The following is an 18,056-nucleotide window of genomic DNA, read 5'->3' as shown; positions in this document are numbered from 1 at the left end:
TTCAGTAGTTGTGGCGTGTGGGCTCAGTAGTTGTGGCTCGTGGGCTCTAGAGTGAAGGCTCAGTAGTTGTGGCACACAGACTCAGTTGCTCCGCGGCATGTGGGATCCTCCTGGACCAGGGCACGAACCCGTGTCCCCTGCATTGGCAGGAGGATTCTTAACCACTGCGCCACCGGGGAAGCCCCAAGATTAGAGTTTTGACTAGAGATGAACACAAATAAAATTTTATTCACTAAAATTCTGTGGATGGAGTGAAAGTGGTTTATTAGAAAAGGCAGAGCTACCTCCCATGGGAAGAACAGTCAGGTCTGGAAAATCACACTTCTTTCCTCAGGGGGCTAAGATGGTAGACTTCTGAAAGCTGAGGAAAGAGCCGATGATAAGACAGGGACTTTTATAGTTCTTCATGTAATTTCCTTTATTCCTCCTCTGGTTGTCAGCAAAAATGACTAAATATCATGAAATCACCACAAGACTAAATTTCTTACAGAAAATATAAGGGGCCAAAGTCTGCACAATGGGCAGTGCTTGAAGTTCAGAGATTTGCACAAATTGTAGGAAAGGTGAAACTGGGATGTTTACCTCCTTTTACTCAAGGATTTGAGTACACAGATTTGGAAATTACACCGATTAATCTGGAGAGAGTTGACCTTTTTGCACTATTAGTCCCCCATCCAGTAGCATACTACATCCCTGGAGGGAGACTGGGGTGACCCCAGGAAGCCATTTCTTTGTGCGTGATGATCATGTCTGTACAATCAGCTTGCTAGCAATACATAAACAAGTGGCTATAAGTCTTCCCTGGGCTAGTTTACCACCCAGTTATGCAGCTTATAGTTTGTTCTCCTGGACTAGTGTATTTCTTTCTTCTTTCATTCTTGTGATTACTAGGATTAGCTGAATAAAGAGAGGGGAAGTTGAGATGGGACTGATAGGATGTTTTGTTTTGTACTCTGTTTTGACTAGTTAGTGGCTTATTTACAATCTGGTGATACAACAGCTTCTGCTAACCATTATAATTTAGGTTATCCAAAGCAGTGGAACATGTATGGCTCAGATAATTTAGCTGTGTCTAGGATGTAGAGCTGCTGCATGGCCGATACTCTTTCTGCAGGGACTTTCTCAGGGGCCCAGATGGCTGCCTGATTAGGACAGAGTACCAGGATAGTACTGGTGTTTCGACTGACGTTGAGATTTCCAATCCACGAGCAGGCTACTTTTCTACTATGTTCATACTCAATTTGCTCAGGCATTGGTGAATAAAATCAGTCTCTCTCATGCCATTTGCCCCTCCAACCATACCCAATAGACCAGCACAGCCCCTCAGTTTATTCAAAAATATTATTTTATGCCTCTTGATAAAGTTCTAATATTTTCTTATTGAATTTCACATTTCTTATTAAATTTAATCCTAGATCTCACTAACTATTTTTTTAACTTAATAAAGGTCTAGCAGGTTTTCCCAGCAATTTATCTGGGTGCAACAGGCTATTCTCTCTCAGCCCAGCAACCCCAAGGGATACATGGAGTTGAGGCTCTGCAAAACAACTAAATGCATACGTCCCTCTTTGAGTTTAGGAGTAAAGTAAAGCAGGTAGATCCCAAAGTTCAGAGCCTGAGCTGGTGGAGACAGATTGAGACTTCTAAGTGGGGGACGGCATTAACCAACACCTAGTTCTGGCTCTTTGATCCCCGACCTACTATGAAAGAAAAGGGAAGAAGAAGGAAAGTAGGATTTTCACCAGGGAGGGAAGAGCAACTGAAGGCTAGAAAGTTGGTTTTCATAAGATGCCTCTAAAAAAAGGAAAAGCAGGAACAATGAGAAAAGTGGTTAAAACTTCAGTTTGCACAAGCATCTAGGAGAAGAAACTAAAAGTCTGAGAGAAAAAGAAGACAAGCTTAAGGAAAGAAGGTAGCAAGTCATGTTTGAGATAATAAAGGCAGAAAAAAATTTTGGATGAGATAATGAAAGATTAATTCAAGATTCCCTAGGGCTTGTGAATATTGTTGAGAAAAGACTGTGATGACCAAGTGTTTTCCCCATCACTTGTTAATTCAAAGTTTATTTCTGTTTGGCTGAAACAAGAGAGACAAAATGTGAATTATGGATGAGAGGTTAGAACTACAGAAGATTGAAAATTAGCTTAGACAAGGAGAGTCTAGGAGATGGTCTAGTTGAAGTAGTCATGGCTATGGAATTCAAGGGGACAAACACCTAGCTCTAACCTATGGTGACTGTGGAAAATGCATCCTTCATTGGGAACTAAGGGTTGAGTCTACAGCCTGTTCAGCGAAGACCTGGTTTCACAAGGACCTGTGCTGAGAGCTGGCCTGAGGGTGGTAAAAATCACTGAAATGAAAGGGTCAGACATCTTGGTGAAGCAAGGCAACTTGGTATTATAAAATGTGCAGTTGACTTAGAGTTAAAAACATGGCAGGCTTCCACAGTGGTTAAGAACATAGGAACTCGGGACTTCCCTGGTGGCACAGTGGCTAAGAATCTGCCCGCCAATGCAGGGAACATGGGTTCAAGCCCTGGACCGGGAAGATCCCACATGCCGCAGAGCAACTAAGCTCGTGCACCACAACTACTGAGCCTGTGCTCTGGAGCCTGCGAGCCACAACTACTGAAGCCTGCACGCCTAGAGCCCGTGCTCTGCAACAAGGGAAGCCACTACAATGAGGAGCCTGCGCACCACAACGAAGAGCAGCCCCCGCTCACTGCCACTAGAAAAAGCCTGCAGGCAGCAACGAAGGCCCAACGCAGCCAAAAATAAATAAATAAATAAATTTATATTAAAAAAAAAAAGAACATAGGAACCATATTCAATATCTTGTAATAACCTATAATGGAAAAATAATCTGAAAAAATATATATAACTGAATCACTTTGCTGTATACCTGAAACTAACACAATATTGTAAATAAACTATATTTCAATTAAAAAAAAAAAGAACATGGACAATTGAGTCAGACTTCCAGAGTTCAAATCTCAACCTTTCACTCACCAGCCACATAGCCTTGAGGAAGTTACTTAACCTTTCTGAGACTCATTTTCTTCATCTGTAAAATGAATGATAATAATACCTACTCATAAAGTTATTGTGAGGATTAATAAATTGAGGCATGCAAAGCACTTAAGAACAATTCCCAATACATCAAAAAATGCTCAGAAAATTTTAGCAGTTCTAGACTGGGCTTTGTGACTAAACTGTTAAGTGACTTAGGGCAAGTCATTTTCCATCTCCGGGCTTTAGTTTCCTCATGTGTAAAACGGGATAGTAAAATCTACCTTATATGCTAATATGAGGGTTAAATGAGATGGTACTCATTAACTGTCTACATAATACCTGACACATCAAAAGTACTATTAAATGATATTTTTTTGTCCTTTATCTTATGCTATGTCAAGGAGATTCCACAAGGATCACTGATACAGTTGTCTGTGCTCAAAGTAGATTTTGAACTTTCAGCTATCTCCTGTGGATATACTAAGCTGACTCAGCCAGTGAAGAAGAAAGGGTACAAAAGCCACAGTCTAGTGATGGAAAATCCCTTGGTGGGATGTTAGTAGAAGAGAAGTGTCAAAGTAGGAGAAGCCTCTAAGTATGTACTTAAGAGTTTTGAATCAAATGCTAGAGTGAAAAACATAGCTCTTATGCAATCTTGATGTAATCCAATCTCAAGTTTTAGGAGTTAAAGCTACAGAAAATTGGAGATGCACCCAGAGAAGGAAATGGCAGAAACTAAAAAGGAAAATGGGCTCTGTAAGAGGGAACTGGAAGAAGTGGCACACAGAAAGAAAAGGAAGCAGGAGGAAGAAGGAGGGAGGGAGAAAAAGGAAGTCAGGCTAGGTGGTCAGGAGGCAATCAGTCTTAGGAGGTTCTGAGCAAATACCTCCTTGCTCACAGTGGGAAAACAATCACAAATAGGATTTTCCAACTAAAGACAGAAGAGCAGTGAGATGACCTTTAGGAGTACAAGTCTCTAACCAGTAGATTAGTCAAGGTCCCCTCTCCTTACACCACCAGACTCCCAGATCAAGGAAGCCCAGGTGCTGGTGAGAGAAACTCAGCAATAACCCCCTGCTGTCATTCTAGATCAACAGGCCTAGGTGATTTCACCCAAGTCACTTAATGCATATGACTGAAACTCACCCATCTCTAAAAATCAAGAGAGTGCCAGGGGAAGGATAACTGACCAAGTTCTGGAATTTCTGCTCAAATTAGTTGGAATCAATTTACAGTAGGAATTCTGGAATTTCTTAGATTCCAAATGATCACGATTTATCCTAGTAGTCAAAAAGCATAATGGGAACATTATAGCTATCAGTTGATTTAGCTGCCCATATGGCTTCCAGTCTTGGGTACACAAGAACATTTATATTTCATCTCTCCAGACTGCATCTCTAAGATATCTTGAGTGCAGTCACCAGATGATATTTCTATCTAAAGAATGGTATGAAGAATAGCTAAATGACATAGCTGAGAGTCATCATGGGAAAGTCCAGGGTCAGCGGTCCTGCGGAAGAGGCAGTAACTAATTTGCTGTCTCATCACCATTTCATTACGTGTTTCTGGTTCAGTCTACCCATTGCTATGTCTCATGGTTTACATTCAGCTCATTTATAATACTTCTAATACCATCTTCTCCCACTAAACAAAGACCTCCTTAAAGATAGAGACCATGTCTTTTTTACTTTTTTCTTTTCTTTAAATCTCTGTATCCCACTGGTTAGCTCAGCATTAGGCCCTGGATTTAACACATATTTGTTGAATGAACAAGCACACAAGTGAATAGATGCTTAGAAACACATTCTGTTGAATCATGGTCAGATTTCTGTCCAAACCCCTCCAAAGGAGAATAATCACCTCCTCCTCCTTGTGGGAGTATCTATATAATCACAGAACAGCTGGACTGAAAGAGAAACCCCAGCTAAGACTAATTCTTTGTTGATCTTTCTAAGGTCAGCAAACAGGAGGATAATCAGCATGACTGAAGAGGGTGGGTAGAGTGCAGTGTCAAAAACAACCTGGAGAGGAAGCTCTCTAAAACCTTGAAGGTCATGAAAAGTCTAGTTCTTGAACTACTGTAGCTCTCCTGTTACCATGCCTCTGATCATCCTCTGTAGCTTCACTAATTCTTCTGTCCAAGTTTAGCAGAACAAGACTAGAATTGCTCAAAGGACAAGACACTAAAGAAAAGAAAGATAGTAAAAAGCAAAAAGCAAACCCTCATTTATTAACAGGATGTCATACAAGATTGATTTGGCTGACACAATTCAGAATGTGCTCAAAACCAAAGTCCCCTCCCCCTACTCCTCTTGGAGACCTTTGTTTTTTTCCCCTTTCCTCTCCAAGGGAGAAGCTGACAGAAACATCAACTGGGAGATGGGAGTTGAGAGTGGTGCTTTACCATTCTGACCTCATTTGAAATGTAGAACTAATGATTTCTCATCAATGTGGCAAAGGTAAAAACCATCATGTTTGACTGAACTACCAGACATCACTTTCAGTGCTTCTCAATCATAAAACTTTCCTTGGGATAGGAGATGAGAGGTTGGGAAAGTTATGATAAAGGCCATCAGAAACAAAATGCCATTCACACAAAGCTGGACCTAAGAGCAAAGCTTGGTGATGCCAAAGAAACAATTTAACTATAAAAGATTCAAAATTTAATTCCCTTTGTTTAGCATTGCCAGATTTAGCAAATAAAAATACAAAAACAAAATATGTCCCAAATATTACATGGGGCATACTTACACTAAAAAACTATTCATTGTTTACTAAAATTCAAATTTAACTGGGAATCATGTATTTTATCTGGCTACCCTGACTTTTACTGAGGTCAAGAAAGGTTCCTACAAATTAATTCAATTGTTGCTTTAAATTTTCTAAACAAACAGAATTCCAGAAACTAGCTCTAAAAATTTTAGATGTCTGTTTTATTTTAAGTAACTTTATTGAGATATAATGTACATTCTATACAATGCATCTGTTTAAAATAAAATGTACAATTGAATGGTGTTTGTTATGTTCACAGAGTTGTGCAACATTGATGTCTATTTTTTTGTGTTTATTTAGATGTGGTGTTGCATAGGATTCTATTACTAAGGCTCTGATTAATTTTCTGCCCTACTGCCCTGCAATATCTATGCCCTCTTCCTTCGTACTATTTCTTCTTCTGTCCTTTCTTTCTAGTTTCTCCAACTTAGTTTTTTTTCCTTTGTGATTACACTTTTTTCTTTAATTGTTTTTCAAATCACCAAAGTAAAGCAAACATATTTTACCTGTAAAAGATCCAAACTCAAAAATATATAGAGAAAAAATGTAAAGTTTCCTTTCCCACGCCTTCTCCCTTTCCTAAGGAAACCACTGTTAACAGATTGGCGTATATCCTTTGGGGGTCCCTTCCTTAGAGTATTTACTTACAAACATATACATATACACAAACACCTATATGTGTTTTTTAAACAAATGAGATGCTACTATATGTATTGCTCTGCTAGTTGCTTTTTTCTTTTCATAATATGTATTGTAGATCTTTCCATGTCAATACATACAAGTGTATCTCACCCTTTTGAATTTACTACCTAGTATTATTTAACTACCTATCAATACTTATTAATAATTTTTACTGTTGTGTTGTGGTAGTGGTGATGATAACAAGGATGATATTTGTATCAATATATGTGTATGGGTGGTAAAGCTGAGGGAAAGGAGAAGTATAATAAATGGGACAAGCTTGTAAACTCTCCAGGACAGAGGGAACTCTGTAGGCACTGGGCTAAGTAGATAACTTAGTAGATAAACTCAACATATATGCAAAACAGTAAAGTAAAAGTTCAAGGCAGGATATTAATAAGATTTACAGTGAATTGTAGAAACCCAAGAGAATTGAAGTCCACACAAAAACTTGTACATAAATGTTTATAGCAGCATTGTTTATAATAGCCAAAAAGTGGAAACAATGCAAATATCTATCAACTGATGAACAGATAAACAAATAGTCGTGTGCCCATACAATGAAATGATATTTAGCCATAAAAAGGAATGAGGTACTAATATATGCTACAATATGCATGAACCTTGAAAACATTAAGTGAAAGAAGCCAGTCACAAAAGGCTACATATTACTTGATTCTATATATATGTGTATATGTTATGCATATATCATGTGTAGAATAGACAAGTCCATACAGATAGAAAATAGATTAGTGGTTGCCAGTGGCTGGAGGTGGGGGGAATTGGGAGTGATTCCTACTGGGTACGGGGTTTCTTTTGGGGGTGATGAAAATTTTCTAAAATTGAATTATGGTCATGGTTCACAATTCTGTGAATGTACTGAAAACCACTGAGTTGTATGCTTTAAAATGGTGAATTTTATGACAAGTGAATTATATCTTAATAAGGCTATTATTTTTAAAAATTATAGAAATCAAGCACTATAGGAATTCAAGAAGGAAAGATAATGTCAGGGGCGTGGGGGGCACTGGTGGCTAGAGTTGCTGGAGAAGGCTTCATAGAGGACTTGCACTAAACCTAAAAGATGAATATAGATTCAATATATTGATAGATGTAGGGAACATGGATCTAGGCAGAAAAAAAGAACTTAATGAAATTTTCAGCACTGAGACTAGACAAGTTGTATGATAGTACAGTAGGTAGGAAGAGTCTGAAGGAGGGAGGAAACAAGGCTATAAAGTCAGGCTTTTAATGCAGGCTAATGACCTTAAATTTTATCTAGTAGCTGACAAGGAATCCCAGAAAGATTCTGAGCAGGGAAAAATGTGATAAAACCGGAATTTCAGAAAGATTAATATGACGTATTTACAGAGGAACAGATTGCAGAATAAAGACTTAAAAGATTGCTGCAATAATCAGTGCTTGAAACAGTGAGAGCTTGAACTAAGAAAGTAGTGAAAAATAGAAAGGAGAGAGTAGGTAAGCAAAATGCTGGAACCAGTCAACATCCACTCTATGTACTATGTGTTTTCCAACCAGAACAGGCTGATAGCCTGGAAAAGGGCAGAGTTACCTGCCAAATACTGGTTTTGCCACTGTTATTTTGTTGACTCAGGCCAACAGGATGCACCAGGATTAACTGCTCACTGCTCCAAACAGCACAAGCAATAACTCTACTGCAGTAGGTAGACTTAGCCTATCTGAAGGAATTCAGACCAAGAAAACTGGTTCCAATTACTTTTCATTGGTAAAAATTTTGACTTTTTGAAATGATCCACATTTATAAACATTCAAGTTCTTAATTATCTTCCTGAATGGGAGCACCAAGCTCTTATAAATTACTTTTTACATAAACGTTTACCTAGTATTTACCATGTGCCAGTGCTTTACAAACATTACCTCATTTAATCCTCACAACATCCTTATGAGGTAGCACTAGTATTAGCCCCATTTTATGGATGAGAAGCTGTAGCATAAAGAAATTAAGAGATTTTCCCAAAAATAACAGTAAGTGGTGGAGCTAGGATTCAAACCTAGACAGTATGGCTCCAGAATCCACGGTCTTAACCACTGTGCCTCCCATATGACCTTGACTTCCTAGCACTTACCGTCGATATAATTTGACATTTCTCTGTGCTATTATTTAATGTCTTATTACTTAATTAAAGGCTGTCCCTCAGTAAACCATAATCTCCATTAGGTCTGGGATTCTGTCTAGTTTTGCGGCTATTGTATTGCCAGCATGTAGCACAGTGGCATTTGGTGATCAATAAATATTTGTTGAATAAATTAATCAGTCTTTATTGACTATCACATTCTTCATTAACCTTGAACTTACTGCCCCCTAAAGTATTTTGTCCTCTATATTTTCTTTTCTTAAAAAGTTATTTATTTGTTGAAGTATAGTTGATCTACAATGTTGTGTTAGTTTCTGGTGTATAGCAAAATGATTCAGCTATATGTGTATATATATTCTTTTTTGGATTCTTTTCCACTATAGTTTATTACAAGATATTGAATATAGTTCCCTGTGCTATACAGTAGGACCTTGTCATTTACCTATTTTGTATATAGTAGTGTGTATCTGCTAATCGCTAATCCCAAACTCCTAATTTATCCCTCCCCCTCCTTCTGCCTTTGGTTACCATAAATTTGTTTTCTATGTTTGTGTTTGGTTCTGTTTTGTAAATAAGTTCATTTCTATCATTTTTTTAGATCCCACATATAAATGATATCATATGATGTTTGTCTTTCTGTCTGACTTACTTAGTATGATAATGTCTAGGTCCATCCATGTTGCTGCAAATGGCATTATTTCATTCTTTTTTATGGCTGAGTAATACTCCATTGTGTGTGTATATATATCTATATCTTCTTTATCCATTCATCTGTCAATGGATGTTTAGGTTGCTTCCATGTCTTGGCTATTGTAAATAGTGCTGCTATGAACATAGGGGTCCATGTATCTTTTTGAATTATAGATTTGTCTGGATATATGCCCAGGAGTGGGATTGTTAGATCATATGGTAGCTCAATTTTTAATGATTTGAGGAACCTCCATACTGGTTTTCCACAGTGGCTGCACCAATTTACATTTCCACCAGTGTTGGAGGGTTCCCTTTTCTTCACACCCTCTCCAGCATTTGTTATCTGTATATTTTTTGATAATGGCCATTCTGACCAGTGTGAGGTGGTACCTCACTGTAGTTTTTGATTTGCATTTCTCTAATAATTAGCAATGCTGAGCATCTTTTTCATGTGCCTACTGGCCATCTGCACGTCTTCTTTGGAGAAATGTCTATTTAGACCTTCTGCCCACTTTCTGATTGGGTTGTTTGGGGTTTTTTGTTGTTGTTGTTATTGAATTGTATAAGCTGTTTGTATATGTTAGAAATTAAGCCCTTGTTGGTCACATCGTTTGCAAATATTTTCTCCCAGTCTGTAGGTTGTCTTTTCATTTTGTTTATGGTTTCCTTTGCTGTGCAAAAGCTTATAAGTTTGATTAGTACCATTTGTTTATTTTTGCTTTTATTTCTGTTGCCTTGGGAGACTGACCTAAGAAAACATTGTTACGATTTATGTCAGAGAAATGTTTTGCATATGTTCTCTTCTAGGAATTTTATGGTGTCATGTCTTATATTTAAGTCTTTAAGTCATTTTGAGTTTATTGTTGTGTATGGTGTGAGGGTGTGTTCTCGCTTCACTGATTTACACTGTCTTCCATATTCTCTGTTCATAAGAAGATGCAGGAGAAATTGGTCAGTTAGCCTGTTTTCCTCAACCCTCTCTCTTTCAGCAGTTCTGAGAGTAGGAGAGGACTTCTTGCTTTTTCCTTCTGTTGGGAGCTCCCTGACTTCCTCTTCCTAGAACCAGGGCCTGTGCCCTTGGAATGGGCTCCTTCCAGGAATCAGACAACTGCATAATGACAGAAAGTAAAGAAGGTATAGTGTGGCGTTACATCAGTGACCTAATTTCATTCTCTGCACCTTCTCCACTCCTCAAAAGGAAGCCTAAATATAGAACTACAGTCTGGCTTGCTTTCTCAAAATTTTATGTTAGAAGAAGATTTCTTTTTTCATGTCAGGCAGCTTCATTCTTAAAGGTGGCTTGGGTGTGATTACCCCAGCTCCTTTTAGTACTTTGAAACACCACAGGAAAGCACGGAAGTGGTACAGAAATCCTCTCTAACACCATAGCCAGATCCACTTGCTCTGTCTGCAAAAAGTCTGCAAAAGATGACTTAATTAGCCTCAGCAACTGCTTTTCACATTAACCACTTCTTTTTTAGCAGGAGGCGGTTGTGAAGGATGGGGAGAGGAAAAGGAACACATGCTTTCCTGATGAACTTCCAAATAAAAGTACAAAATAAAATAAGAGTACAGATAAAAGAACAAAAGATGAGCAAGTATAACTACTCAAATTAGAATTCTCAAATGACAGAACAAGGGAGCTTGAAATTGTAAGTACAAAGTATTTACTTCTGCAAAGTGTATTTCCTTTCCTGGTCAGTTCGCTAAAATGGTAGTTTGGTAGGTTGGCCAGTCTATTTATCTGTCATACGTGCAAGTGTACACACATGTGCGTGCATGTGTGCACTTTTTAGAGGCAACAATAATGACATACAGACTTAGAGTTCACCTACCTCCATTTTGTTTGTCCTCACTTTCCTTTTCAAATACAGACATTGCAGAGTAGTTCCAGTTAAAATTCCCTGGGATTTCTGTAAAGGAAATAAAAAAATTTAGAAGGGGAATTTCTCATTGCCAATACCATTTTACTTAAATGAATGTTTAAGAAACTTGGAACTTGATCTCTGAAATCCAAAATAAATCTACCTCTAAAATACATATGCTAAATTTTAGAATTCATTTCATACAGCCTTATCATAAAGTTATATTTCCAAAACTTGGGAAACAGATTCCACTTCCTGGCAACCAAATCTAAGCTGATAACTATAATCTGCCAGAAAAATTAGCTGAAACTTGGAAACAGGAAAAATAAATCATTGGGTGATCTTTTAGTGAAGTTCTGGGCTTACACCTTTGATTAGTTTTCTGTTGGACTATTCTATAACCCCATAGGGCGGCAGTTAACTTGTAGATTTTCATCTAATATAGATATAAATATTTTCTCTCTGGTGGAAAAGATAACTCCAAAGGTTTTGATTAATGTACTTTAGGACTTTAAATAGTTTTGTATATAATTGAGAAATCTTAACTTTTTTTTAATGAAATTGCCTATATATACACAGCTCCTAAATTTTTATTTGAACTGGTCTTAACATCTTACTGGTTCCCTCGTTAATTAATGAGTTAAATAAAATCTGTGACACCTGTCCATTTTATATTTACATGAGAGTCATGTTTTTTAACCTTTTGAAAATTATGCTTTATCAAACCCCATGACTATGCTACACAGAAAACCCTTCTATCTCTCCATTCTTAACCCAATTCAAAAAAGGCCAAAAAAGTATGTTTATTTTAATTAATTAATTTCTTTCAGCTCTCCTAAGTCACTAAGTATGCATAAGCCAAGACTAGAAAATATTACATGTATTTTCATCTTAATTATCCCAAACAAGATTAGATGGGACAAAAATCCATAATTTGCGGGGGAGTGTTAAGTCTAAGTAAAAGAGTATTTACAGCCAAGGGATGTTTGGCTGTCAGAAAAAAAAATTACCTGGGCAACTGTGATCACTTTGGAATGAGAATGCATCTTCCAGTTCTGCCCTCAGTGAGTCCCAAGTGACCTCATTAAGGATACAATTCATATTTCAATAATCTAGGCAGAGTTGCATCAAATAACTTTAGGAGCCAGGGAGTTAATAGCAGTTAGGTGTAAAACAACAAGAAATGAAGTGCTGGGCATCGTGACCAATTGGTGAGTGCATGCTTCCTATAAAAGCATCCAAAGTTTTTAAAAAGTAAAATTAAATATTGTGTAGGCCGAAAAAATTTACTTGTGCTGCAAATTTTGTACCCCAACCTAAGGTCTGTTTCTTCTGTCAACAGAATCTGTGTGTTCCTAACGAACGTGAGCAGTTCTAATAGCATCACTCTCTAGGCACCCAGTCCTACCTTCAGTTGCCTGAGAATTCTCAGGGACCCCCACAGTAGGCTTGGGGTTCCTACTGTTGAGAAAGGAGAGCCAAGGATGGGAGGTCCTGAAGTTCTGGATTCTCTCCAACCCCTGCAGGGCCATCGACAGCTTTGAGAGGGTAGCCTGGCCAAATGCACACAAGCAGCACAGCTTGGAATTTGAAATGGTTGTGACACTTAACAGCCAGCCAGGGACCTGAGTAATGACTATTTAGCTGGAACCAGGCACTCACCCAATCTTGTGACGCTCTCTACACGCACATCACATTACATAGCTGCCAACTGGAAAATACATTTAAGCTGTTAAACTCAGAGGAGGAGGAGGAGAATGTGAGGGTAGGGAAGAAGAAATGCGATGTGGGAGGGAAAAGGGAAGAGATGGAGTAAAAAAAAAGGATTAGGAGCTAGAGAACTGGGTTTCATTTCAAAGTTTGCTACTAATTAACGACAATGTGACTTGGGGCAAGTTATTAACCACTTCATGCCTTAAATTTCTTCTAAAGTGAGAATAATTTTTTTTTTAAGAAACAGAAAATAAATTTAGCAGATACAAGATGGAGAAAAATCTGATAAGGAATAAATTTGCCAGAGAGAGGTTTAGAGGTAATTATGTATTACAAACTAAGTACAACGTTAGTTTCCATTAGGGAGCTAAGAAGAACTGTGAGAGGATTAAATTAAATAATGTATGAAAACGTCTGCCACAGTACTTGACACAAAGTAGTCAATCAACAAATGGCAATGTTTTAAAATTTTAATATACACACCCACCAGCTTAGTAAAAAAAAATTTAAGTCTAATAATATTGTGCTAGAGAGAAAGTGGAACAACTGGAACACTTACATACTGTTGGTGGTATTAAAAATTGGACAAACTACTCTGGAAAACAATTTGGCCTTATCTAATAAAGTTGATGGAGAATTTACCCTATAACCCAGCTAGTCCATCTTATTTATATACCCTAGGGAAACTGTCATTATATGTCACATACGAAGATGTGTGCAATAGCACTGCTCATAACAGCAAAACTGGGAAACCAACCAAATGGCTATTAATGATAGAATAGAGAAGTAACTTGTGGTATGTTCATAAAATGGAAAGCTACATAGTAGTGAAAATGAGTGAGCTAAGTTATACATATTAACATTGCTAAATCTCTGGAATATAATATTTAGGGAAAAAACAAATTGCAAAAGTATACATAAAATATTATTCCACTTATGTAAAGTTAAATATCATGTAAAACTATATCATCAGGGATAAATACTTTCAAGGTAAACCTATAAAGAGAAACAAGGGAATGAAAAATACCAAATTCAGGATAGAGGTTAGGGAGAGGGAAGGGGATGGGATGGAAAAAGCATACGGAGTGTTTCAAGCTACATTTGTGCTCATGGTGTTACTCTTTACAACTTACACATTTGTGATAAACTTTATATCTATTCAATATACGATAATAACAAAAGAACTAAAAAATTAAAGTGAACATACCAGATAGGAAATACTCTTCTTATGAGGAAGAATAATTACTCTGGAGAGTAATTTTTTTTATAATTTTATTTTAGTTTTTTCAGCTGCGTTGGGTCTTTGTTGCTGTGCACGGGCTTTCTCTAGTTTCATTGAGCGGGGGCTACTCTTCTTTGCGGTGCGCGGGCTTCTCGTTGTGGTGGCTTCTCTTGTTGCGGAGCACGGGCTCTAGGCATGCGGGCTTCAGTAGTTGTGGCACACGGGCTTAGTTGCTCTGCGGCATGTGTGATCCTCCCGGACCAGGGATCTAACCCGTGTCCCCTGCATTGGCAGGTGGATTCTTAACCACTGCGCCACCAGGGAACTCCTCAGAGAGTAATTTTTAATTAACACTTACTAAAAGAGTTGGCCCAATTCAGGTTACTACATAAAAAAATTTTTTTATTTTGAGATAATTTTAAACTTACAGAAGAGTTGCAAAAATAGTATAGAGAATTTCCATACACTCTCCACCCACCTTCTTATGTTAATATCTTACATAACAATTAAACCATTAACAAACTAAGAAATTAACCTTGGTATAATACTATTAACTAAAGTACAGAAAATATTTATTTTTTACCAATTCTTTCCACTAATGTCCTTTTTTGTTGTTGTTGTTCCAGGATCTAATCCAGGATCCCACATTACATTTAGTTGTACGTCTCCTTCCATATGTGACTGTTCCTCATTCTTTCCTTGTTTTTCATAATCTTGAGAGCTTTGAAGGGTATTGGCCAGTTGTTTTGTAGAAGGTGCCTCAGCTTGAGTGTGATGTGCCCTTCTCATTGCATCATATCAGGGGATACATGCTGTCATATGGACTCCTAGTGATGTGAACCTAGAACGCTTGGTTAAGATGGTGTCTGCCAGAACTCTCCACTGTAAACTTACTATTTTTCCCTCTGTAATGACATGGTTATAGAAACTAAAGCTCTTTCACTTAGACATGAGAATCTAAAGGTAGAAATAAGAGGTTCCACCTTGAGCTGATAATCTCCAAGCTGCCTAGACCTTGAATTGAGTCACATAAAATAGAAACAAGAATGACCTTACTAAAACTTGGGGTTGAGGGTGGAGTACTGGTCTACTGATATTTTTAGCCTATAGAGTTCCGATTGGTATCACATTGCAAACCAACCTCAAGTTCCCCCAAGCCACAGCTGTGATTCTGTGCTGCCAACATCCTATACCCTCCCCACACTTATTACATACAAAAACTGGCAAATTTACTAAGTACAAAGTATTAGAGAAAGTCTTTATATATTTAGCTCAGTCTGAAAACTACATAAACTAAAACACAATGCAGTCTAGCAATGGCATATTTGTGATATAAGAATAGCCAATAACTCTTAGTACTAGAATATCATAGACTGCATGCACGTAAGTCATTATTGGCTTTCAATGAACAAATCTGTCTTCCAGAGAGTAGAGTTCTTTACCAACAAAGGAACAAATCCCTGGTTGACTTGAAGGCTTTTGGGAATCTGAGGAAAGGACTCTCACATAGAAGCAGATGTGCCTATCATCCCCTGACTAAAATAAGAACTGTGTTTTCCCCAAAACAGTTGTGTAAAATCATGGAAGCTTCCAGTCTACTCCATTAAGGTTTCTCTGCGTTAGCTATTATAACCGATGCACAAATCTCCAGAGTTACTCCAGAAATCAATATTCCCCCAACCAATTCCCACCCCATGAATCTAGCAAAGGTAACAAAAGTTTTCTTTTTAATTTTTTCCTTTTTAAAAAAAAATGCAACAGAAGCACATATACTAAATAAATAAATAAAAAGCAAGCCTTACCCTGAAATGCTTTTAAACGGCACAGCCTGAAAACTGCCAGGACTCTACACTACACCTCTCTTCTCAGTTACAGTTCCTGCCTTATCCCCTCCTTATTTCAACCATAAATTCTTTCTGACTGGAAAACGCTCTAGGAAAACAGAGATCTTCTAAACTTAGTAACTTTAAAACTCTGGGAGGGGTAGGAAGACGTTGAAACATCTACTAGTCTATGAAGCCATTTAGATGACTAGATCTCCTTCAGCTTCCTACGTCTGATTCCCGGCTTCTGGGAACTTGCCAAATTCTTTTTTTGTGGATTTTGAAATTCTGTTTCCTCTAGATAGGGAAAATGAAGAGAGTTTCAAAACCCTTGTTTGCAAACTGCTTCTTCCAAAGGTGGTTCATGGACCCCTCATAACCTTTCAATTAACTTGGATTTGGTTTCAAGTGGTTTAAAGCAAATAGGTGAAGATGAATATAAAACTAACTTCAAACACAAAATGGAGTAGAAAAAAACCTGCAAAACACTATAGTTTCTTAGCCACTGCTTTCATTTTCAAACTCATGGTCTTCCCCAGGAGTTACCTGCTCAGCCTATGAGGCAGGCTTTGTAAAGCTACTGGGAGCTACAAAACCCCTCTTTTCTGCCTAGAGCTTTAAATTGGGTCTGAACAAATATTGGAGTCCACACAATCTCCTTCTGGCGCTTGTAATTTTGCAGTCTCACAGAGAAAGCTCCTTACTCGGTAATATAATACTGATACTTTGGGATAGTTTATTTTCCCTTTCTTTTAGTCTATAAAAATGAGTCAGTGTTTATTAAGCGGGTCTTAACTGTTTTGCACGTATATGTAGTTAACAAATATCTACTGAGTGGAATCTTAGAAATCAAGTGCTATGTTCTTTTTTAAACAAATTTTATTTGTTTTAAAACTGGGGACAAGAGTGAGATAATAGAGTGCTGACTGTTGGGGAGTTTGAAAACTCCTGTTCTGTTCTCAGCTGGATTCCTAAATTATTTGTACCTAAAGCAAATGACTCTTTCCTTCAGTTCTCTAGCTTTTCTCATCTATAATAAAGGGCAATACCTGTCACTTCCCTTTGTCACCCCCCCCCAATTTAATGCAAAGCAGGGGTTTTTCAAATACTATTATGTACAGCAAGGAGGTTTCAGAACCCTTTTCTGAAGTGGATTAAGGGTAGAGGGGAGCAAGGAGGAGGAAAAGGGTACTCCCTCTCCTTCAACTTGAATAACTCTGATTTTATCTGGGATTTTCCTATACCCTAAATTGAAAAAGTAGTCTCTCCTGCTAAAAACAAAGTTGGAAGATCAGCTGGTGCTTTGGGGGTAAGTGCTTATTTGAGCAAGTTAAAATGTACATTTGTAGATGGAACTCAACCTCCAGCCAGGCCAGGTGCAGTTCAAAGTCCTTAAACAGCCTCTCTCAATGTACCTAAGATTGGCATCTATGTGGTCTTGGCACAAATTCCCAACAAAAGCTGGAACTTCTGGGAACCACTGAAGATATTTCACTTCCTCACCTCCATCTTTTCTATTCCCACAGTCACCCCATAGTTCATTAAGACACTTTGTCTTCTCCCTTGTTTTCATGACAATTAATTCTCCTGGTTTTCCTCCTCCTGCCTCTTTGACAGCTCTGCAGTGTGATGTAGTAAATTTCCGCTGACCTAACTCTAAACCCTGGAGCCACCCAACACTGTCAAATGTATGACCTTGGTCTAATGAGATAATCACTCTGAACTTCTCCTTATCTCTCACATGAAGATAATCACTTCACCTTGGTTGCAAGGATTATATAAAATAAAGTATATCAAGCTTTTTTTTTTTTTACAATGCCTTGCACATAATAGGTGCTCTTCCCCCAAGGCATTGTTCTTATCCCTGTTTGCTGTGTGTGCTTTCCCTGAGTTATGATATATCCTCTCACTGCAACTCTAGCCCTGGCTCCTAAAACTATCTCTAGTCCCAAACTTAAACTGTTGGACATTTCCTCTTAGATGCTCACTCTTGTCTCAAGATAAACATGTTCCAAAATGACATTTCTTACCTTCCCTGATTTTAAGCATATCTGATCCTCTGCCTTATTATTCTGTAACTCTTTCATAAAATTTAAGAGTTACCACCTATTCCTTCTCTGATCACCTCTCAGGTTCTATATATTACATTTGAGGGTCTCTTG

General features: G+C 37.9%; 1 protein-coding gene across 1 annotated transcript in view; it reads right to left on the bottom strand.

The window, feature by feature from the left end:
* Positions 1-18,056, bottom strand: part of LOC112411726 (phospholipid-transporting ATPase FetA-like) — a 108,506-nt gene that overhangs the window by 57,893 nt on the left and 32,557 nt on the right. Inside the window, exons 2-3 of the mRNA XM_024763014.1 lie at positions 12,545-12,689; positions 11,107-11,184 (exon numbers count right to left, since the gene is read on the bottom strand). Coding sequence (XP_024618782.1) covers positions 11,107-11,184; positions 12,545-12,689 — 223 coding nt within the window. The remainder of the gene's footprint in view (positions 1-11,106; positions 11,185-12,544; positions 12,690-18,056) is intronic.

This window comes from Neophocaena asiaeorientalis, unplaced genomic scaffold (assembly GCF_003031525.2).
Source record: "Neophocaena asiaeorientalis asiaeorientalis breed wild unplaced genomic scaffold, Neophocaena_asiaeorientalis_V1.1 scaffold449, whole genome shotgun sequence".
Taxonomy (NCBI): Eukaryota; Metazoa; Chordata; class Mammalia; order Artiodactyla; family Phocoenidae; genus Neophocaena; species Neophocaena asiaeorientalis.
Note: the sequence above shows the minus strand (reverse complement) of the source record. Positions and strands in the feature narration are given on the sequence as shown.